The sequence below is a fragment of the Aulonocara sp. 'chitande type north' Nkhata Bay genome, linkage group LG17 (genome assembly GCF_057382095.1).
Source record: "Aulonocara sp. 'chitande type north' Nkhata Bay isolate Kocher_YH1m ecotype deep benthic linkage group LG17, A_spYH_male_GT1.1, whole genome shotgun sequence".
In the NCBI taxonomy this organism is placed as follows: Eukaryota; Metazoa; Chordata; class Actinopteri; order Cichliformes; family Cichlidae; genus Aulonocara; species Aulonocara sp. 'chitande type north' Nkhata Bay.
In genome coordinates, this window is record NC_141360.1 from 17,782,513 (window position 1) to 17,807,460 (window position 24,948).

The 24,948-nt window shown below is 38.6% G+C and overlaps 1 protein-coding gene across 2 annotated transcripts in view; it reads left to right on the top strand.

The window, feature by feature from the left end:
• The first annotated feature begins 656 nt into the window (after window positions 1–656).
• LOC147309896 (ephrin-A2-like) overlaps window positions 657–24,948 on the top strand; it is a 66,500-nt gene continuing 42,208 nt past the window's right edge. The window contains exons 1-2 of one of the 2 annotated variants that reach the window (XM_086268855.1): window positions 657–938; window positions 2,123–2,312. In XM_086268855.1, the coding sequence (XP_086124981.1) occupies window positions 887–938; window positions 2,123–2,312 (242 nt within the window). In that variant the 5' untranslated portion in view covers window positions 657–886. Of the gene's footprint in view, window positions 1,039–2,122; window positions 2,313–24,948 lie in introns of both variants that reach the window. The other variant, XM_086268854.1, reaches the window with a different exon arrangement.

A 24,948-nucleotide genomic window follows, 5' to 3' on the forward strand; every position in this document is an offset into this window, starting at 1 on the left:
TCTATTATAGTTTTTAAGTATTTATCTTTCGTGATGTTGCACTGACCGGAGACATCTTTCAATTTCATTGTACTTGTGACAATGACAATAAAGAATATTCATTCATATTCATTCATTCATATTCATTCAATTCGTAGGAACACACAGGAACTGGCTGAGACAGTAAATAAGCTTCTCTCCATGTCAAAGCAGAAACCCTCCGCAACAACAGTCCTCTCCTGAAAATGCTTTCAACATAGGGGACACAGTATCACAGAAAGCAGCCCCCATAAAAGTCAGGGCAGCCGGCACCACCCCTCTGAGCTCGGCAGGAGAGGACAGTGGATAATTTTGACTTAATCGATTCAACTACCTGAGCAAAAACAGTCGAGCCTCTGAGTCATGAGCACATCTTGGGCTCCAATGAATTGCAGGGCAGCTGTGTGTTCTCTTAAAAGGCACCCCTGCTTATCCAGTGCTGTTCCGACCAGGTCTGCTGACATGGTGGATAGATTATATAGTCAAGTTTTAGCAAACAACATGTGTAGGACTCAAGTGCCAGACACAGGCAGGACAGAGAGCAGTGGAGTGCAGCTTGAGATTCTTCATTCACTTCGAGAACTTGAACATGAATTAACTTAGGTGAGCTCTACTCACTTTAAAGAAAAGCAAACATAGAAACTAATTTTACTTAAACACAAGGCTGAGCTCAACTGAATCCAATTAAAATGGAGAGAGACACACATGAGGAGCGGAGGATGGTAACGAGAGACCAGGAGAGATCTGTGAGAGGAGATTACAAGTTAGACTGGGCAGAGAATCCAGGAGATGAGTTAGGTAATATTATCCAGAGGATTATCAAGAGAACACCTTTACTTGAGATCCAAGCTAGTGGGGAAGGGGGAGGATGCCAGAAAACCTTGAATCCATGAGGCGGCTGGTGGTGGGTGGACAGGCAGGTGAGCATGGGCATGCACTGAAGAGCAGCGACAATATTCACTTGGCCTGGATCTTCTGACCCTCCAGAGCAAGCCTTGCCATCGCTTGAGCCATTCACAGGTGAGCTAGGGCACATGTCCACAATGTATGCATGTTTTTAAGCAGTGACAGAAAACAAATGCCACTGACTTTGGACATACATCAGATTTTTATCGTTAATAGTTTTTTAGAGCATCATGTTCAAACACTGTCTCAGATATCAATGCAGCATTTTATGACCGAACCAATGAAAGAGTGAGCTGTGAGTAGGAGAACGCTGTGAAGCAGAAGCTCCGCCCTCTGGGAGTCATTCCGAATAACAGTTAGTAGTTGAGCCCCGGTAACCAAACCGAACGCTCCTCCTGCTGGTTCGTCTAAATTTTCGCTGCTTTGTTCTTTTTGTGTCTGGTCCAAACCGTTCGACACGGCTCACTGTGGAGAGAGCGAAAGAAGAGCGCTTACCTCGAAAAGTTTTCTTTGACGAGAAAGAGCGGGTCCAGTTCTACTGCGGATTGACGGCGAGGTCTTTAACTTAAAGCAGCTCCAAACAAACCTAGAAAACTAGTGAGGTCTTTGCAAAGGGAAAAGTGGATGAGCAGCTCCTCTGTCATATTTCAAAGTTTGTTAGACAGCAGCAGACTGTAAAAGTATTCAGCATTACATAAAAGACGCAAAAAAGGCATGAATCCTTAATGAGAACTCCGGGGAGTGAGCAGACTCTCCAGACTTGTGCACTGCGCAATAAAGTGGGACTGAGTTCCAGGCAGAAAGCTGGAGAGCAAGACGTATATGGACTGATTGGCTGTGTGGACGCTGCCCTGGTGTGATGCTCATTTGGTTCTGTTTGAGTGAAAATGAAACTTTGGGACAGTTTGTCCCATTGGACCCGAATTTGGGACAGTTTAACGGCTTTTGCGGTCAAGCTTTAGCCGTGGACATTTTTTTTTCTTCCTCAAACAAGAGGCAGTTGATGTCGTCGCATATCAATATGAAATGGATTATTATCAGTTTGTTTTCTTGGAAATAAATTCAGTTAAAGCTTTGAGAGCGGGAATATGCAGCCAGTGAATATTGAGTATTGATCTTACGTGGATATAAAGTGCACAAATTCTCTTTGCTTTTCCTTGAAAACCCTGGTTCGGGGAATTCTCTCTGCGGGTCTCAGTGCGCTCAGAGCTCAAAGAAGAGACGCGGATGTTCGCTTGGGCGCAGCGTGCAGCGCCGCTGCACATGGAGCGCTCGGGGCGACCGCCGCTGATGTTGCTCGGTCTGCTACTCCAAATCTGTTCCGCCGTTACCACTGATCGCATGAACTCCGACCGGTACGCGGTCTACTGGAACAGCTCCAACCCTAGGTAAGACCCAGACTGGGCTTTTACACAGAGTGGGTATTGAGTAGAACACGGGAAGTGCCAGAAATCATCATTAAAGGAGGGGAAATAAATGGGACTCAATATTATAATGATCCTTTGCGCAGTCGGTGGACATAGTTTGTAAAAAGCAAACAAAACAAAACGCTTATGTTAACAAAGCTAACAAATGTTAGCTTTGTTAATGAAAGCGAGTAGCAGCAGCATGGCAGGGCTGCATGTTGAACTGTCCGAGGTCACACAGCCAGAAAGTGAGTCCATTATCCGCATCTGAAAACTTTCTGGGGCTGTAACAGAAACGTTTGTCAAAAGGGAGCAAAACGGTTAGAATCGTAAAATTTGTCTCAAACAAATGACACTGTTCAGTAGATCAAGATTTTTAATAAATAAACCGCAGGTGCGCTTTCAACATCCATACTACCGTCATCCAACATCCATTCTCCTAGTCTTCTGACAGAGAGCACAATGCCAAATGAGCTACATAAAATATATATCAAATAATTCGTGTATGCCGAGAGTGAAGGCTGAGCTGATAAACTAAAGGAATTTTGTAGAATGTGCACATGTAATTTCTAACGACTGTCCATGGAGCTTAATATAAATTTTGTTGCCGCAATGTCAGCAACCTCAAAGAAAAAAACGTAATAAAATAAAATGCCAGTGAAAGCTATTCTCGGTTCAAGGGGTCTCTAAATTTCTTTGTTTTGGTTTTTTCAATATTTAGTTTACAGAGGAATCAAACCATTTGACTCTGCAATAACAAGATGTGTTCTGTGTTCTGCTGTGTAATCAGCAGCTGTTTTGTTAGATGTGATCTTTTCTTCTGCAGGATTATACAGACCTCCTTAGATCTCTTTCGCTTTTCAGCAGTTGGTTGGACAAAATATCTGAACATATGAAATGCTTTAAACATTTTCTGACATTTATTAACAACATGATTCATGATAATTGTTGTCAGTATAACTTTTTTTTTTTTTCAATCAGTCATTCCTCAATGAAAAACAAGACAAGAGAAACAAGAGAATCCACTGCAGCTTTGCGGTTGACAAGTTAAAGTTGACACCTTGTAATCCAAATATTGGATTACAGTAAACACGATAATCAAAAAAACCTGAAATTTTGGTCACAATTTTGTTTTAAAGATGTGAGTAATGATAGGGGTATTATAAAAGTCTGCCTGTGTCAAAAACAATTTTGATCTAAATACAAGTCTAAATAATCACAGTTTCTATTTTCATCTCCTTTGATGTTTTTGCTTTCACACACGAAATTACATGTGAACTCAAATCTTAATGTGCTTTTCACTGATGGTTGTACAAAAATTACGTTTGGGGAAAGTAAATTTGTTATATAATTTAAAGTTTTGAAAAAAATATATGGACTGAATAACTTAAAATGAAAGTTGCAGACAGTGAAATGTCTTTCTCTGAGAAAGGTCACATAACCTTAATGTTAGAAATAACTGCAGTTACCACAAAATGCAGACAAAGAAAAGAAACAGACATCCTAAATGAATGTGTTAAATGTCCAGAGTGGTAAAACTGACCCTGATTTGACTAACTGTGGAATAATTTCTCAAGTTGTTTTTCAGTAACATTTTCAAGACTTAGGTGTATTATGTGCCTGGCAGCAGAGCATTGATGACTGTCCATTCTGTCTTCTGATTGGCTAAATGGTATCTGAACAAAGCAATAGCAACGTGCAGTGTTCGCAAATCATTGTAATATTTTAGGGATTTATTTTCATTTTGAGGTGTAAGAGAAAGAAAAATGTTCAGATTTTACTTTTGTAAATTAAAAAATGAAGAGTTTAAGAGATGCTGAACAGAAATGTTATTGAAGAGGAAACATGTCTCACATTTCAGTTCTCAAAGAGAGCCTGTAGCAGGAAAAGCTCTTAGATTCCAGCCTCATAACATGTTTCCATATGCACATGCTGTTTGCATCTGGAGGACCATATCTCAGGTTTCCAAGTGCATGATCTGCGCTTTAGTGTCCTTATAATATTCCTCTAATAATTGAGGAGTAATATTCCAGTTTGGCCAGTTTATTATAATTTATGCTTTCACTTGAATACCAAAATATTTTAAGTGATTCCTTTAATTTGAAAGGTCTCAAAGTGTACAGTTCTGTGAATTTAACTTTGATCTAAATATCACTTAAACAGTTGAGGTGTAACAGTAAACATGACATCTAGGAGACAAGGTTGGCCAATGACAATATGGCGTGTTCACACTGCAGAGAAAGATTTCAGTGACGATGGAAAATTACAGAACAAAACGCCTTCACTTCTTTCTTTGTAGAAGGGAATTTATTACATGTACAAATATGTGCACTTTTCCCACATGTTCCAGATGTGATTGAAATTTTGCCAGAGTTCATATTCTGGCATGTTTTGGGGAATCGCAGCTTTGCTGAGCCAAGAATGACATCAAGGCTTTTGTTCAGTTTTTTTGAAAAGACATCCCCAAAAGTTCCACATCTTGGGGGGCAAGAATCTGAAAATGTTTGAGAAATTTCCACAATTTTATAGGAAAAAATAAGAAAATATTCCTCAGCATTTCCTCTCTTGGCTCTTTTGGTTATTGATAACGAAGTGTTTTCATCTCCAAATATCATTCGTTATCAAACTTTTAGTTTTTTAGAAGATTAAGTCATATTTTCTGTCCTTCCAGAAAATCTGACATTCATTTGCTAAGGTAATCAGAGGAACATGTGTGCTAACATTTGTACTAGTAATTTATTAACAGTTCACGTTATTAATCTCTGTTTTGGTTTTTCTTTCAATTTTTTGTAAATTAAACATCAAAACAATAAATGTCCAGTGCAACCTTGTTGATGTCTTTTCATCCATTCACAATTCCAAAATCACAAATATTCAGTTTACAATTACATGACACAAAGACAGGAGAACAAAGAAAAACAGGAAATTGTGTCATCTGAGAGGCTGGAATACTGCAATATTCAGTCTTTACTGGCTAAAAACTGATCGAAATAATCAAATGCTTTTTTGTCAACTGATAAGTAAAATTTTTTCATCAAATAACACTTGCCGAACGTCCCGTGGTGTAATTAGTATGCAACACGAACGCTAAAACAAAAGTGGACGTCGAGGCGACGACATACCTGCTGCTCAGTCTGTGACTTTTTGTCAGACTTGGGGACAACTGTGGGCTTTTTGTAGCCATTTCCCTCAATGCCGGGTTTCAAAAATGTCCTTTCACTTCAGCTCTCATGACTCATCGAGTGACGCTACTGATTAGTCAGTTGGTGGCATGCAGTCTGACGACGTCACATTTATTATCTACCTTAAGACCTGGATGACCTCAAATTCCCTGCTTCTAAAATCAGAAAAAACTGAGAATATTGTACTTGGGCCTTAAACATGGTATCTAACTAGGTATCTAACTAGATACTGACTTTAAGTGAGATTACTTTGGCCTCCAGTAACACTGAGGAATCTCGAGCATTTCATGTATTATCATGAAGATATGTCCTCTAGCTGACCAAGCGACTATTTTTTTTTTAACCACTCACAACCAGCCAAGGGAATGTTCATTTTTCTTTGGCAAGCAACAGTTGCCAGGCAGTCGCCAATTGGCCTCTATGCCTGTGTGACAGAGGCCTAAGTTCAGAATCAGAAATGGAGCATGTGGAGTGAATGGGCGACCAACTCTGACAGGGGGGGCTCAGATCAAACACAAAAAAAACAAAAAAACAAAAAAAAAAACCACATATGTGACCTTCTTGAATAAACCTGTACACTGTGCAACCTTTACAGGCTACATAACAAATTTAAGAATAAAGAACCTGCTTTAAATGGCATCATGATACAGTTTGCATAATTACAACCATACACTCACAATGGAATTAGTAAGTGAGGGAAGCTATGAAGAGAAGTGGAAAGACAGTTGGTCCAGATGACATACCTGTGATGTGAAGAGCTCTAGGAAAGAGGGCAGTTGGCTTTTTAACTAGATTAAGACAGTTCAGGAGATTGAGAGGATCCCTGACGAATGTACTGCTATAGAGTTTGAGAACAAGGATGATGTGAAGAGCTATAGTAACTACAGATGCATAAAGCAACTTGGAGTTAGTATCTTTTCCAAGGATATTTGGCATGCAGGGATCGAACCACCAGCCTTCCTGGTAGTAGATGACCTGTTCTACCTCAGTTACAGAGAGGTGACTGTCGTATAGTTTCATGTGGAGAGAGAACAAGAACTGTGGCCAACTACTTGTGTTTAAATAGTGTCTATATGACATGAGGGGTACTTCTGAAAGTCTGACCTGTGAAGGATCATAAGCTCCAAAAATAATGTCATTGTCAATCATGCTAGTTACCTCGATTGCTGTAGAAGCACTAAAATACTGAACCATTAACTTGAGCTGCAGTAACTTATTGGCAATGTTGGTCTTTAAACATTTCTTTAACAAATGTAAAAATGTATCAGTACACGCTTTTTCAACAACAGTATTCAGCTGATGAGGTGCAGTCACCAGGATCCCCAAAGCTCATCAATAACACAAATGCTGCCTATGTTTATTATTATAAAAATATTATAAATAAAGGCAATTATTATTAATATGAGGTGTTTAGTACAATCAGTATTATAAATTAAGATATGTTAAAAGAGGAAAAATGAATAATCTAAAGATTAATCCATTAACGTTGTTGCTGGATAAGACGAGAGACAAGCTCCTCTTGTTAAACATAGAATATAACTGCTATGAAACTTTAGATGCTAGTTCAACCTGACTTAATAGTTGTAATTTTTGGTCTGTTGTGTTCTCAGCTCACTGAATCCTTTTGTGTAGATTTGCTGCAGTTTTCTGTAACCACACTCTCTCCTCATACTGATGTGAATAGGCGATATGGCCTAAAATCCATATCACGGTATAATTTGAAGCATGTGCGGTAACGATATATTTGCGATATATTTTCTTCTGTATAACGTACTTTACACAATATAAGGCACACTTAAAATCCTATAATTTTCTCAAAAATCGACAGTGTGCCTTATGTATGAATTCTGGTTGTGCTTTCTGACCTCGAACCAATTTTATGTAGTAAACGTAATAAGTAATCTGGGTCCTAAACACTGTCTTCTTCAGGTCCCAAAGTCAAACGAACACTGCAGCATCACTGAGAGTGAAAAACTGTCTTAATTCTTTCATCTTTAATAAAATAATCAGCGTTGCTGCTTTACCAGGTGTAACAATTAAGTTTAACATCCAGGCATCCATGAAAACAGAATTTATTAAATTCAACGCAGTTAGAAGTTAACAGGAAGTTAGCTCGCTAGTTTCCACCTAAACATGATATAGCATGTTCTGACTGAGAAATTTCTGAAAAAATAACATAAATGAAGACAGAAAACTAAACAGCGGTGACTTTTGTAGGATTACTGAAGTCGGACTAGCTGGTATATAATGTTGTGCTACGTGATTGCTAGCAAAACAGCTACATTAGCATAACATTAGCACAGTGAAGCTGAAGGATGAATGCTAACTTTTTTCCACGTGATAAAAGTTAACGTGAGGGTTTCTGGTGGTTAGGGACAAATGCAATTGCATGGCAGGATGCTATAAACGGACCAAACTTTGACCAAAACAGGCGCAGCTTGATGACGCCATCAACATGCGCTATCGCGGTAGAGCGGTATAGTGAAAATCTCTACCGTTGGCCAAATTTATATCGTTTCTAGCCTATACCGTTTATACCGCCCACCCTTAGTGGAAAGCACTTTCAGTGCTCAATTAGAGTAAAAAAAGGCATAGATTATCTGAGCACCAAGGTTCTTCTTTCCTTAATTCACATGAATACTCCCTCATATATTTTTTCATGTTAGGTTGTTGCCTGTTAGTCCTTCTCTCTGCCTGGTGGAGGAGAAAGGGGAGGTTTTGTTCAGTGAAACAGAAATTTATTTCTGCAGCAGCCATTTTCTTTTGTCACTTAAGTCTAGGCTCAGCCCCTTGTCGTCTCCTTGTCTCCCCTAACCCCTAGCTGTTGCCTTTACCTAGGGTTGCCAACCGTCCCTTAAAATACGGAATCGTCCCGTATTTCGAAACAAAAGCACACGTCCCGTATTGAGCTAATAAGGGACGCACTTTGTCCCGTAATACAGTGAGAATCAAAAGTAGTCTATAAATGTTTATGGAATTAACACTTTGTTTGAAAACATAATTCCCAGCCCCTCTCCTGCTTTGTGACCAATGAGCTGACAGCACACTTATGACAATTCGAGTATAACAATTCAGATTACCGCTCATCTCATTGGTCGAGGAAAGGTCGCTTGCGGAGAAAATACCGGAAGACAACAGATGACCACAACAAGAAGCATGGCCAACAGGGGAACAAACGCCGACACTGCGGTGCAAGTCTCGGATGACAGTACACCTAAAGCTGGGCAAACACTGTGCGATTTTTTTCAGTCACGTTATTCAGCTCCTGCTCAAACTGCACGATTGACTCGCAGGGGTTAGAAGTTCGTATGTCACGATGTACTCTCACACTATACGGCCCGATGCTCTGATGCGACCTGAGAGCTCACACTGTGCCTCCATAACATGAAGGTTATAACAGAAAATCTGTCGCTCGCTCTCTCTGTCTTTCACTCACACAGACACGCACACCACCACCATCAACTTTGCTAAATTGCTAATGAAAAACATTGATCAGGCAGCTGTGATTGAGCAGCGATGTAGATCCAACTATTTTCACGGTTGTTGTGGTCGTGATAATTTTGTGATGCCACATCGAAAAGGCTCGGATGAGCTTTTCAAAGTTCTACAAGTTGTGCCTCCATCGCTTGTGTCCAGATCACACGCTGCACAGCCGTGCTGCTCCGTCTTTTTCACCAACGTTTACGTTTGCGCGTGAGCAGTGTGAGCCCCTGTGGTGACACCCTCACGAGCGATTGATGATCGGGAGCTGGTCGTGAGGTGTTAATCACTTCTCTTTACCCCACGTATACTACACGACGCACGATGAAGGCCAAAATCGGTCCGATCACTCAAAAATCGGCTCAAAATGGGCCAAAAATCGCACAGTGTGAGCCCAACATTAGAGCAGCAATGTTTGTTCCCCTCAGAGAAAGGGAAGAATGGGAAAAGGAAAACACCTGGCTGGAAAAAGTTAATATGGGCATGTGCAGTGAATATCAGCGCTATGTGGCCAGAAGTGTGATAATATAACTTATTTTGTGTAATAAACAACTGCAAGGATAGATGATTACAACAAATTGATGACTAATACATAAAAGTAATACATAGATGAATAATGATGATGAGTTATGATGCGTAATCATGGGTACAAGCGGGTTTACAAACAGGAGCAGCTGATTAGCATTAGAAAAGCTGAAATAATACCTCAACTGAAGCCAATTGTACTAAATGCACTAAATGTGCACTGTTACAAGAATATTTTTCTTTCTATTGTTTTCTATTATTTTAAGTTAAGCAGGACAGAGTTCTTTTAAAGAAAGATTTACTTATATTCTCAAAAGTTAAGCATGACAGGCTTCTGTTTAAGAAAGAGACCTGTTTTACTGTGTTAATGTTGTCATTTTGAGCTAAAAATAAATGGCTAAATGATCATTTGTTTCACATGTGTTCATATCACAAAGAATAGAATATGCATCTACTTAAATCAACTTCAAGTCAAATGGTTAAAAAAATAATTTCACACACAAAAAAAGAGCTAGAAAATTCACCACACTGGGAAGGGTGAAGACAACTGGGTCGCCCGGCCCTGGCCACGAGGTGTCCCTTATTTATTTTTCAGGGAGTTGGCAACCCTACCTTTACCCCAGTGTCCAGGAGGGGGGCGGCGGCAGAAATATATTTTCCATAATGAGTAAAACTGCAAACTTCCCCAAACTACATTCTTAATCAGTAGTAAGCTCATCATATTTTACAAATTCAGTAAAATAGAACCGGGGAATCTGCAGATCATGTTTTGGTTTTCAGTTTTTGACAATTCCCTCAAAATTCAGCCGGACACACAGGTGGGGGTCATGTTACTTGGAACACTAGAAAATTAGTGTAGGTTTAAAAAGGTTTAGAATTAACAAAATAAAATCCCAAAACTTCAGAATACTGGAATATGTGGACATATTCAATATGCTACCAAAGGTACCAAGCTTCGTATTCTGTTCTCTGCATAAATCAAGGCTCTGAAATGGAGACTGTAATTGTAAAATATTTTAAAATTTGACAGATTTTATTTACACATATACATTCAGAGTCTAGGATGCTTAAGCTTTAAGTCTGGTCTTCTGTGTTTCAGCTTGCAGAAACATTTAATGTTACAACAGAGACTGACAAATTGATAGTACAGGTTTATTTAGAATTCTATCTTTGCAAAGTGCTTTGCTAATTCAAATTAAGTGAAAAAAGTGGCGTCCGTGAAGAAAAAGTAATGTAAATACACTGAAAAGGTCAGTATTGAAGCCACGGTGCTGTCTAAAGTATGTCACATAATGAGATGGTGTCGGTACAATGGGTCTCATTTGGCGCTTTATAGGTACTCTATTTTTTCATCTTCAGTAAAGGTTGGGGTTGTGTTGCTGTTTGTCAGACAGATGTGTATTTTACCTCAAAAATCATTTGTTGTACTTAAACATTTTAGTTACACTCAGTTTATAATTTCATCAGTGGACACTAGTTAGACCCAGCCTACGTCGGGGTCTAACTAGACCATTGCAACATGAAAGATTAAAGCCTGGTGTTTGGAGCCCTAATAATAAAAACATTATCGTTTGTTTTGTATGCCAGGAAATTGGCATACTTCTTCCAGGTTAATGTTGAGGTCTGTCAGCAGTGATGAGAGCGTTGCCAACTGTCCATGCAGCAGGAAACATGCCTCAATTTTTTTTCTCTCTCTTTCGGTTGGTTGGTTGTGTGGACCAATGGCATGGTAGTGTGGCGTCAGCAGGGAGAGGCTTCTGTCAACTGCTCCTCCAGTTATTTTTACATTCTATCCTCTTTGTGTCTCAGCACTTCATCATGCTTTCTGCTCCCAGCTCATGCATTTTAATGTCTGACCCATATTTCATAGGATCTGTGCGCGCACACACACACACACACACACACACACACACACACACACACACACACCAGGGTAACTTTGAAGTCCTGGCTTGGGAAAAAAAGAAACAAGGTTGTGGGTGAAGAGCTGCAACCTTTCACTGTTGCTGATTAAATTTACACTGAAAAGCAGCAGAAAAACTGTGGATCAGGTTCAGATCAGGAGACGAGCAACCAAAACTGAAGATTTTGGCTTTAATTGCATCATTACTTAACAGCAAATGGGTTGTAGAAAATTTTTTTTAAGAAGCAGATGAGTTTCATCTCTGTTTCTGGAGGATGACTCGGTGGATGAGAGTCCTATCCTGTAACATGATTTACACATTCTGTCTTTGTGTATGAGCATTTACAAGAGAAGAAAATCCAATCTTGTGTTTTTACCAGTCAGGATACCAAAAAAGTTCTTATTTTAAACAAATGAAAAATCATCAGGTAGCATAGGATTGTTTCTTACTGAAGGAAGAATTCCTTGGCATCAGTCTCTCATTCGGCTCGTTGAGGATTATCTACTTTTATATTGTACTGTGTTTCATTTTAGTGAAAGAACAGGCCGCCGCTTGATATCTGTTGGATAGGAAAATCTAATCACTACTACCATTAAAAATAATCTTAAAAAATATTTCTATAAAATCAAATGAAACATGAATGACTACTCCAAAGAGAGAAAATCTGGCATTTGTATAGACTTGGATAGGGGTCTGCGGTGTAATGCAGAAATTGTTTCTGTAAATCCAATAGTACAAAATATTTTTGAGCTGAAGAATTTCTCTAAATATTTCCAAATAAATAGTTCAAATGATTTTCCCTAGCCTGGCAGATGCTCATAAATTCAAAAATAAAACTACATTTGATTTTGATAAAGTAAAAAATAAATCCTCCTTTAAAACGTCAGTTGAGAATTCAAGTTATTGCAATAGCTTTCATTTGTATTTATCTCCATGTCAGGTTTGGCTATGTTGCAAGTATGATATGACCCAATAGCACAACTAAGAGTCAAAAGAATTAACTAAAGTAGGCGGTTTTATTGCTTATTTTGCTGACTCAAAAAATCCAGGCCAGGGGAAAAGAAGTAAAAGAAAATTACAAGTAAAACACGAGAACACACAGTGTGAGGGAAGGACATGCGCCTCACGAGGAAGGCTGAGGGCGCGCTTTAATAGTCAGTTTTGCTTAGGAAGGTTGAGAGACATGACCCAGATGTATCTGTGTGCCGGCCATAATAAGAGCTCTTCTCCAAATGCTAAGGAAAGGAGCTTCAGTGCTTCCTTTAGCATAGGATACACTGGACCATCCTTTATGAAAGAGGAGGACAACACGCCGTCCCATAATTCATTGCAACAGACTATGTGACCATACGTGAAAACAATAGACATAATAAACAAAGATGCATTGATCAAGTAAATTTTGAATTGTAACTGCATTTTCTATTTCGTGCCATAACCTGTTGACATATTTAGAATTTTTAACAAAAGTTTGTTAAACTCACAGCTGAATTCTGAACAACACATTGCTGGAATAAAAACTGCTTGTTGTTTGCCTTGCATGAAGAATGCATGAATGCTATATGAGCTCAAGATTATCATCTATATTAACTGATAAAAAATGTAAAGGTGCAGTAAAATCAATGTTCATTAGTAATAGTTGCTGTGTTCCAGTCTTTAAGATTAATTTGTACTTCAGGACAGCTGGGATAAGTGATTTCTGTTACTGCAGTCATAGAAATCCTAAACAGGGAGGAGGAAAGGAGTTGCACTGGATCTCAGCAGTAAAATATAACAAGTGGATTTAGATGGCTGACATTTTGTAGGTTGTTTTATAGGCTAGATTTGATATTGTGATTCTGTAATTTCACTTTATTATATTTATATAATTTATATTTATTTATAATTATACTTTACTAACAATGCATTTTAATTTGTTTGCAAAAAGGCAGCTAGTTCACTTCAATAAAGAGAGAGTGTGAAGTAGGCTACGTTCACACTGCAGGCGAAAGCGCATCAAATCCGACTTTTTTGACCCTATGCGACCCATATCCGATCATGGTATGACAGTGTGAACGGCACGAATCTGATATTTTCAAGTCCGATCTGGGTCACTTTCGTATGTGGTACTGAATCTGATACATATCTGATGTTTTAGAAAGCGACTGCTGTTTGAACAGTCATGTCGCATTAAATCCGTCTTTTACGTCACTGACTACAAGACAGACGCCAATTAACAGCACCGGAGAAGCGCCCGAGGACGCTTACTGGCCATCCCGTGTAGATGTTAGTGAAACTGTTGGGAAGACAACGTTGGAGAAACGTGAACATTTTATTTGTACTGTATAATCTGCAGATTCTGACAGAAATCTGCAACTATCCTTTGAAGCAGCGCTCCTCTAAAACAGCAATAAGCATCATTATTAGGCCATTTGTAAATAACAAAATAACTTTATAACTTAAAGCAAAATTTGGAAACGTAAAGTCCGAAACAAGTCTTTATATTAAGGGCCATCAGTCAAACAATACTGTTTGGTCTGGGTCTATACAGAGCGCGTTGTGTGTGACGTCTTCTTTTGCGCATGTGGGCCGCTTTGAGCGTTCACACTAGAACGCGTTTGCTGTCACATTTTATTTGTAGTGTGAACAAGCAGACAAAAAAATCGGATTTGATCAAAAAATCGGAATTGAGCATTAAGACCTGCAGTGTGAACGTAGCCTATGTAGCTCAAAAATCAGCAGACTCCAAGAGAAGCATGAGGCTGCAGTCTTGCTAACCAAAATAATGCAGCGCAAACCCCAGTTTCATGCAACTGTTAATTTCAAGTGTTAATTGCCCTGTAAGACATTAGTGCAACATTCCCCACTGTTGACCAAAATATTTTATTACAGAGATTAGAGCATGCTGTGGGTATTAACGGTACTGCAAAGATGTGATTCAAATTATACTGTATCTGTCAAATAGATGGCAATTTGTTAGTGTGTAAAGAGGACCCCCTATTTACACAGTGCACACAGTGCTATGACCAGTTCTGTTAAGATCATACATGCTTCCCTTGGGCAGCATTAGAAGGTATAGCATACAATTTCACCAATATGCAGATGACACAACTTTATCCATCCATGAAGCCAGATAACACACACCAACTGGTTAAAATGCAGTAATGTCTTAAAGACATAAAGACCTGGATGACCTGTAATTTCTTGCTTCTACATTCAGATAAAACTGAGGTTATTGTACTTGGCCCTAAAAATCTTAGAAACATGGTGTAAAACCTGATAATTACTCTTGATGGCATTATGTTGGCCTCCAGTAACACTGTGAGAAATCTTGGAGTTGTTTTTGACCAAAATATATCTTCAGTGTGCATATTAAACAAATAGTAGAACTGCTTTTTTCATTTGCACAAAATCCCTAAAGTTAAAAACATCTTGTATCAGAGTGATGCTGAAAAAGCTAGTTCATGTATTTATTTTTTGGTTGTAATTCATTATCATCAGGCTGCCGTAAAAACTCCTTGAAAAGCCATTAGTTGATTCAAAGTGACTCAGCAAGCGTAATGACAGAAATCGCTCCCTGTAAAATCTAGTATCAAATTTAAAATCCTTCTCATCAGAGCTCACCCTAATTTGGCCCGAGGGTGAGCTCTTGGGGGGTTTTTTTTCTTCTGGAGTAATATCCATCACCCCGCAGTCAAAGCCAGATATTAGGATATGTTTTTGTTTTAAAAAGCAGCAGCACAAATGAAGTACAAATTAATCAAAAGCTTGCTCCAAATGTATTAAAAATGTAATGTATTTTTTTAAATTATTGAGCTCTGACTAGATCTGACTTGCTGGTCATGACTGTTGCAGAGGTTGCAAAGAAAACTGTGTAAAACCAGCGTGATCACTTGGTGTAAAATCAAGTGACCAGTGAATTTAATTTCACTGCATGTCTTTTGTCTTGTTTCTCTCCCCCCCCCCCCCCCCCCCCCCCCCCCCCCCCCCAACTGGTCGTGGTAGATAGCTGCTCCTCCCTGAGCCTGGTTCTGCCAAAGGCTTCTTGCCATTTAAAGGAGGTTTCTTCCAGTATTATTGTAAGCGTTTATCTTGCAGTCTAAAGAGTCATATGGTGACTGTTGTGATTTTGCACTAAATAAAAGTCAATTGAAAATTGAGTTAAATTTTGCTTGATCAAAAATAATGCAATATATGTTGAACAAACAGTCAAGTGTGTTGTTTTCACATTTATCTTAGAAAATCAAATTTATTTATTTTTTATAGGATAGGATATATTTAGGATATAGTTTGATAATGAAGGGAAGCCAAATGCACCCTCTTTCCAGTCCCTGTCAGTAGTCGTGCTGCAGCATTTTGGATTAACTGGAGGCTTTTCAGGGAGTTTTGGGACATCCTGATAATAACAGTAGTCCAGCCTAGAAGTAATAAGTGCATGAACTAGTTTTTCAGCGTCACTCTGAGACAAGATATTTCTGATTTTAGAGATGTTGTGCAAATGTAAGAAAGCAGTCCTACATATTTTTTGAATATGTGCATTGCAGGACATATCCTGTAATCCAGATCTTTATATCTTGAAGACATTCCTGCAGTATAACTAACTGGTGTGTGTTATCTGGCTTCATGGATGGATTAAGTTGTGTGTCATCTGCATACCAATGAAAATGTATGCTGTGCCTTCTGATGATACTGCCTAAGGAAAGCATGTATAATGTAAACACAATTTGTCCTAGCACAGAACCCTGTGGAACATGTACTCCATTTACATGAACAAATTAGAGCCTATTACATAGATATGAATCAAACCACTGCAGCGCAGTACCTGTAATACCTACAGCATGCTCTAATCGCTCTAATAGAATATTATGGTCCACAATATAATAGTGGGGCACAAGATACTAGCTGGCTGGGCATCCATGGAGTAATATAACTAAGTGGCTGGCATAGAATACAGGAACATTTGTTCTGAGTGTGACCTGGAAGTCCCAAGGTCCTTACGGTTTCGATGAAGGGAATGCCACGCATCGCAAAGTCCAAAATCGCTCATGTGCTGTTTAACTATATTTGTGGACTGCCAACTGCTGTATCGAGCTTGTCGATTTCTTCATCCAGTTCAAAGTGAGCAATCTAGGTCTTCAGAGAGTCACTAAAAAAGCATGAAAGAATGAGGGGCCATATACACTTACAATACAGAACTCTTTGTTAAGTATACATAATTTAATGTATTCTTAAATTATGTAAGTATAGTTAACGAGGAAGCGTGTATGCACTTTTGAGCATGTGTCCTACATGTCTGTGTGCGCTGTGAGGCTGTAGTGGATGTGCTGATGCTGAGCGCCTATGTGTGTGATTCTAGCATAGCTGTTTGCCGGTGGAGCCTGTGGGCTCGTTGCTGCGGCCCCCTCTGGCCTTATGGCTGCTGGGTAACCGTCCGGGGGCTCTCAGATGTCTGGGAGCTGGGTGTCTACCATGCCTGCTTCATGTCCTGGGAGGCTATGGTCCACCCACTATTAGTTATTTACACACAAGCGCACTCACAGACACAGGTGTGCACACAAGTGTTCACACAGGTGTACAAACAGGTGCATCTGTGCATGATGCACATGTCATGTATTATTAGTACTGTGTGCTACTCAGTAACATTTAATATTTATTATTCACTGTTACTTTTGCATATGTTGGTTGTTTCTGTGGTTTCCCTACTGTTTCCCTTCATTTTTCTTTCTCTTTACAGTCCCCAGTCCTGTCTATTCTGGTTGTAATAACTGAAAAAACCTTATAAAAATCTAATAAACTATGACTACTAAGGGGACCAGTATAGCAAAAACCATAATGGTCCACTTGGGGAAAGTAAATCCAAACAGGACCCGCCCCCTAGGGTGGTTGACAATGACCAAGCTAAGATCCTGTGTGACTTTCAGATACAGACAGACAAACTGTGATGGCTAACCAGCCAAACATAGTCATGGTGGACAAGTAGAGGAAGCCATATTGATAGATGTAGCGATACCAAGTGATAGCAACATCAGGAAAAGGTAAAACGAGAAGCTCGAGAAGTACCAGGGGCTGAGGGAAGATGCTGTGAAGATGTGTAGGGTGAAGGCATCACTCGTCTCAGTGATAATTGGAGCACTCGGCGTAGAAACCCCAACCTAGGTGAGTGACTCCAGCAGCTCCCAAGAACAACATCTGAGATCCCTGTCTGGAAAAATGCAGTCTTAGGAACATCAAAGATACTGAGCAGGACCCTTAATCTCCCAGGCCTCTGGTAGAGGACCTGAGCTTGAATGATAACGACTGCCCGCAGTGCGAGTAAGGAGTGTTTTTTTTTTTTTTTTTTAAATATATAGATATATATCCTTATATCATATATCCTAGTGCAAGATGTATCCATCAGAGCATAAATGTCTGTGGATGTTAGATAGAAAGCACGTAGAAAAAGTACTCGTGTGAATGGTTGAACCAGGCAAGTTGTAAAAAGCGCTTTGAGTCCTTAGAGTAGAAAAGCACTTTATAAGAACCAGTCCATTTACCATTTTAGCAAATTGTCACTTTTCAAATTTATTGACTTTCACATTGACGAACATGATTTCCAAGTATGGTTCTTTTCTATTTCACATTAAAAGCTCAAACATCGATTTTAATTTCAGATTTTTTAAAGGACCACATTCAATTCAGAAAGTACTGTAATCGAAAACCTCTGCAACAGTGGGAACCAGCATAGAGCAGATATGTTTTACTTTCTTGATCTCTGTTTGACATGGATCCGAAGGTGGATTTTAATGAGGAGCATTTGAATTTTAACAGCAGGGTGGGTAGAATGAAGGCGGTAGGTTGGGGGATGGGGAGATATCTAAATCGGGTTTTTTTTGTTTTGTTGTTTTGTTTTGTTTTTACACAGAATTTCTCTTAATTTTCATGTATAACTTTCCATCCTTCTCCTTCTATATCTTTTAGCTGTCCTGAATGTTAATTAATGTCTTTGAGTTTATCTCTGGCCAGTCTGGATCCAGCCTCCTCCAACTCTTCATTTTTATTATTTTCCACTGACACCATTTAGCATTGCCGCAAACAACTTGTTCAGTGAAAAAAGTTTTACGAATAAGCATATTTCATTTAGCTTCAGGATTCAGTTCCTATATTTACATTTTAGAAGGAACTCTGGCAGAAAGTCAGAAGAACTGAAACTTAAGTAAGAAATCACAATTACAAGTTAAAAATTAGGGGAATTACTTAAGGGAATCCCCAACATCGTGTGTAGCAGTGCAGTGGGGGGAAATGGCTTGTCTCAAAATTACTCCCAAATTCCCTTGTATTCTTTTTTTGGGCAGGTTGAAATCAGCTAATGTGCTACTGTTTATGGATTTTGCCAAGTGAATTCTTCAAGATCTGTAATGTTATCTTATCTTACTTACAGCATGAAGGTGGAGTTTTAGAAGAGATACTGAAGAGCACCTAAAGCTTAAATTCCACTTGATGACTAACTGATCAAACTAACTTAATGGTGAGCATAAAGACAACTGTCTGTGCCCATTACTGTAACCTCTACCAGAAAACTGCAAATTACCTCCACAAGACAGTTATTTAAATCTATTCACTACTCTTGCAAATCATTTGTATTATCCCCGAATGACTTCACTTTATAACATCTGAAAATGGTAATAACTGTAATATCCTCTAAAAAAAATCTGAATTGTATTATTTATTTAAACTTTAAATTTTGTATAGTTTTTAACCCCTAAAATAAATCTTTTTTTCATTTCCTTCTTATTTTGAGTCCTTCTCCATGTTGCAAACAATAAATGCAAATTAACATCAGGGTTTCAGCCAATGCAAAATAATCCCAGTGTCCCATTTAAGGATGTTTTAAATACAAACGCTTTTCTATGACCTAGATGTTCAAATCACAATAACACAAACTATGGAGAAAATTCAGGATTTTTATTAGTCTTCCTAAGAATGAGCATCCTGGTCATCACACCAAGAGAGGTACAGTCCCAAATATTCCCATAAATCAAAGCTTTGCTTTACTGTATTTTAGCCTACGTGTGCTCTGATACAGAAATGATCTGTGCACACACAACATCGTTAACCAGGGGAAATCACCATAGTAACTAGGTTAAATTAACCTATTTTAGACCAGGTGATCTGAGGAAGAGATCACAACAATGTGTTTTTATATCAGTAGGATGGTTTTATGTTGTTTCACTCTTATGCGTCTTTTTGTCGATGCGTGTTCATGCACGCAGCTGGCTGGACTCAACTGATTCTGTGTAGTTGTAATCAGTGTTAGTGCGGTGTTTACATATCAGAGTAAACAAATGATGCATTGTTGAGTTGTCCTCTTTTCTAAGGCTATGTAACCACAATAACAAGTTTATATGCTGTAATTAAACATGATCAATTGTTGGACTGATTTTATGAATAGTCTAAGGAGCTTGGAAAGAAAGCGTCTGTACTCCTTTAAATTAAAGAAATCCATTCGCTTTTTCCAAGCTCCTTAAACTACCGTGACTTGGATGACTGAGAACCTATACAGACAATTTTATGAATAGTTCATAAGTAGTCTATCTCTTGAGGTATATCTCTGTCAACCATATTTCTTGCTGCACTCCCTTGCTGTGTCCCATTATTTATTTTTTTCTTTCCATGAGTTGTCACAAGCATGATCCACAGTGGACTCTCTCCAGTGATATTTGATACAGGAAATGTTAGTTGCATGTTAGCTATCATTTTAACAGAGCAGATGCTTATATAAAAAAGAGAAATTGAAATACTAATCTTGGTTTTAGTTAAGATTTACTATTTTGATGATAAAAAAAAAACACTATTCAAAAAACCCTATTATAAAAACTATTTTCTGTATTTTCTATTTAATAGATACACTAGGAAAAAAAGAAAAACGTTCTCAACCAATGCTAGCAATAGCTACCACTACACACTGGTTCTGTGTAGTAGAATCAGTGTAACGAGTTTTGATTGGCTCTATGTAGTTTTATCTATTGGTCTACTCACTGTCCAGTTTACTCAGTCAAACAAATTGGTTTAATTGGTTGCAGCCAAACAGTCTGAGCTCTCCTTTTCTCCCAGTGTTTTCTTGCAACATGTTCTTTGGTCTCTCAGGTCACTATTTGTGTTATTTTAGTATTTCTTCAGAGCTTTGTGAGTTCGAGACAGAGCAGAAACCTTCTTTAATGTTTGCTGTTATTCATTATGAATGATCTGGAATTCCTGCTCAGAGATGACTCATGAATCATTGAAAGCAGACCAATCAGAGCAGGAAACATTCTGAGTGTGCGTGTGTGTGTGAGTGTGTGTGTGTGTCCATGTGAGTGAGAGAGAGAGAGAGAGAGCGCGCGAGTGTGAGGCTGTGTTTTCTACATGTCATCGGGACTCAAGGCATATGTTCTATGAAACGAGTTCAACATGGCCAGGCTTTCTTTGTGTTGTCCGACTTGACAGAACCTAAAACCCCAGTCATAAGTAATGAGTATCACAAGAGTAATTATCAACTTTCTCAACCTTATATGAGCTCTATTAATTGCAATTCCACCAATGTTCAATTCAATTCAATTTTATTTATATAGTGCCAAATCACAACAAAAGTTGCCTCAAGGCGCTTTATATTGTACAATGCTGAAGACCTATTTAGATCATGTATAAAAACATTTATACATTTTCTGTGACACAAAATGTATTTCTTTAATAGAAAGTTAAAGTTTACTTGTCTGTTCTGTTGGTCCATGCTCTGCCACTTATATGGGGCCCTGTCATAGAGGCAGCAGCCTAAGCAAAGAAGCCCAGACCTCCCTCCAGTTCATCCAGGGAGCACCGAGGCATTTCCAGGCCATCTGAGAGATGTAATTCTCTTCAGCATGTTTTGGGTGAAATGCCCGAACCTGTGTCACCGAGATGTGGAGGATCTGTGGCTCTATTCTGAGTGCCTCCTGAATGACCCTGTCTCAAACAGAGAGGTAAATCAACAGCTTCACTTTTATGCTCAGCTCTCTGTTCAGCACAATGGACCTATGCAGCATCTGTATCACTGCAGGTAAAAAGGAAAAAGAGCTGCCTTCACCTTCATGACACTGAAAACTCAGCATGCAGTCAAATGAAAGTGATAAAGAGAAAGTTCACTCTCTTTAAATGATGTATCAGGACATGATAAAATAATCTGGTCCTAAGCAGGTTTAAATTAAATAAAATTAGGTAAATATAACCTCAGATGAACAACAAAACTTGACATCATCAGAGCTGATCACAAAAAGAGACATTTACAAAGTGATTCACATTTTGAATGAAAGCCACATTGTAAAGATAAGTATACATGTTCCAGCATACAGACACATAGTCAACCACAGGGTCTTAGATTTATCACAACCTACACACTTCCATAAATGCATTAGAAATAAACTAGAGCAGACATTAATGTGAGAAATATTAATGAAAAGCTAACCTACAGAAGGGTAAATTGCAGCCGGGTCCTGCTAATCAAATACACCTGAATAACTGATTATCAGCAGAAGATCTGGCAATTTGCTGGTCTGGAGCATTCAAGTGTTTAACACAATGTCAGGAAGAAAGACATCAGCAATAACCTTAAATTAGGGAATTGTTGTTGCCTATCAGTCCGGGAAAGGTTACAATGCTATTTGCCAAACACAGAAGATAAAATCATAAAAACCTATGCAGGTTTACAATGCCTTGAGGCAGTGAGGGCAACCAAAAAAAGAATTATTAAACAGAACCTAAGTGTAAGCTTAGGTAAATATAATGGCTTTGACTCTGTTTTTGAATCTATGCACAGATGTAATTGATCTCAGGTCAGCAAGCAGCTTGTTTCAAAGAACAGGAAAGGTCAAAGATCTGCAGGTCTGGTTGGATATGATTCTTTATAACAGTACCGATTAGGAGGATGACGACAAGGTTAAAGAGGAATGGACCAAACCTCACCTGTTAAACCCAGTGTTGGGGCGTAACGGAATACATGAACCACCGTTACGTATTTAAAATACAAAATATGAGTAACCGTATTCCGTTACAGTTACCGTTTTAAAAGGTGGTATTCAGAATACGGTTACTTTGTTGAAATGAATGGATTGCACGGCGGTATTTTCCTGTTTCATAAGGCTATGAATTCTATATTTTTGGTGTCCACGCCAGTGGCTGTACTCCTTTAAATTAAAGAAGCATGTAAATATATAATATATATATGTACAAAGTTGACCCAGACAAAGTAAAGTTAGTTTTCGGCTACGAGCCCGACACGGAACCCGACGTATTAGCCAGAGGTCTCTTTACGGTTTTATGCCTTTACGGTTCGGAGCCGCGGACCTGTTTTATATTTGCGTGGAATAGTTTTCTATATGAGATCGCTGCAAAAAGTGCAGCCTTACCTAATGTCCACCCTACTGTTACTCACTTTATATTAAGATTTAAAAATCTAGTTGGTATTGGTATGGTGAATAACCTTCAGTAAAAGAAATAAATAACACAGCAATAGCACATTCATGTAGTTGTACAAAGCATGATAATATATTAAGTAACCCAAAGTATTCAGAATACATTACTCTCACTGAGGAACGTAACGGTTACGTATACGTTACATGGCCCAAAATGTATTTTGTACTCTGTAATCTGTAGTGGAATACATTTTAAAAGTAACCTTCCCAACACTGGTTAAACCAGCTGAGTCACTAAGCTTACGATGAATGTCTCGATCAGAAGTGTTGAGTGCAATGAGACCAAGAAGAACTAAAACTGAAACTCTGCGAGTCAATGTTGATCTTAAGGACTTGAGTAAAAGCTCTTTCTGTGCTATGGCCAGTTCTAAATCCTGATTGGTACTTATCAGGAAGACTGTGGGATCAAAGATGTTCTTTCATTTGTTTGTAAACATGTTTTTTTTTCTAATCATTTTTGAGGAATGAAAGATTAGGAATTGTTTTAGAAATATTAGTTAACAAGGGGTCTAAGTTATTTTTATTATTTTTTTGAGTAGTGGTGTGATTACAGTACATCAGGGAGAAACAGAGTAATATTTACTAAATAAGTTCTAAAACGGTGAGATGCATGTTTGAACAGTTTGGTCATAATGGGATTTGAGTAAAGAGGTACAAAGCTTTAACTGATTAATAATTTTTTGCAGATCTTTAGAATTTTTGGGTGAGAATGAGGTAATTGAGCTTTTTTTTCCATTTCAATTTTATTTATATAACATCAAATCACAACAAAAGTTTGTAGTTGTGTATTGTCTATAAAACAAAACTATTGTATTTATTTATTCTCATTCTTTTCCATGTATTATTCTATTTTTATTCAAGTGATTTGGGAAAGTTATGTAGTTATGTGTTAGTATGCAAGAGTATAAAAACAATCCAAAAATATTCAAGACTGACTGAATTTTCCAAGTCACTCATGATGAAAAGAGACCTGCTAAAAGTGATGTCAGTTTCTTGATCATTTATATCCAAATTGTCATGACTACTGATCAATGGCCATGGGTACTGTTCACAGAGAGTTGGGGAATGGCTGCATTGTAAGATGGTGAAAGATGTAACCTTCGGCCCCCTCCTCGATTCTGACATGGTCTTTCCCTTTTGACCTCACAGCCCACTGATCGCCAGTGGTAGTAGTGTCAGTCATTATGCAAATGTATGCTTAAAAGGTTGGGGAAACTTGCAGTCAGCTGAGATTTGGATGAGTGACTCAATGTTTCTCCCACTGAAAACGCTAAGTTTAGATGAACAGACTCAACTTTTTGGGATTTACTTAGCTGGAAGATTGAGCATGCATCAAGAAGTTATGAAAAGGTTGAAATAAATATGGTGCAGCACACCTCGTGCCCCCCTGTAGACTCGTCCCTGCTTGCTGCAGGTATGCTTTCATGTATGGCTGTTAACAGTTAACAGTTCGTCTGCATATTTTCATGATTCTGAAGGGCTACTGCAGATTTTTTTTGCTGTGTAAAACAATTGGTGGTGGATGGAGCTGCGCAGTTTTGTTGATCAGGTGGTTTGATGAACAACTCTGTGTTTTTTGGGTTTTTTTGTTTGTTTGTTTGTTTGTTTGTTTGTTTGTATGGGTTTCCATTAAAGGTTTTAATGGTGGTTACAGGAACAGCGCTGCTCTTTTTTTCTAGCATCCAAAGCTTACCGTCTTGCTCAACATCTTGGTAACGGCATCGCCTCTTCGCTCTTTGCAGTGTCTAAACCGAATCCGGCTCCATGTTAAACTGTGCTAGCCTCATCATCACTGCTGCTCTTCTCTTAACACGGTTTTTGTTTAAAACTGTGTGGGTCTAAACAATGTTTCGGCTGAAACGTTCAGGTTTGTGTTTTCATGGTGACAGAACCGTGCATTAAATGAAGCATCAAAGGCATCATTTTGTGTCGACAATTTTTTGTAATCGAATTATTCTAAATACTAGATGAGTCGTTGCAGCCCTATTACACATGCAAGCAGCACAAATTCGCTTTCTTCTCAGGGTGGCCTCTCTCGTAGTGATAGTATTTCTTTTTCCTTACATGCATTTTTGTGTAAATTCTGAAC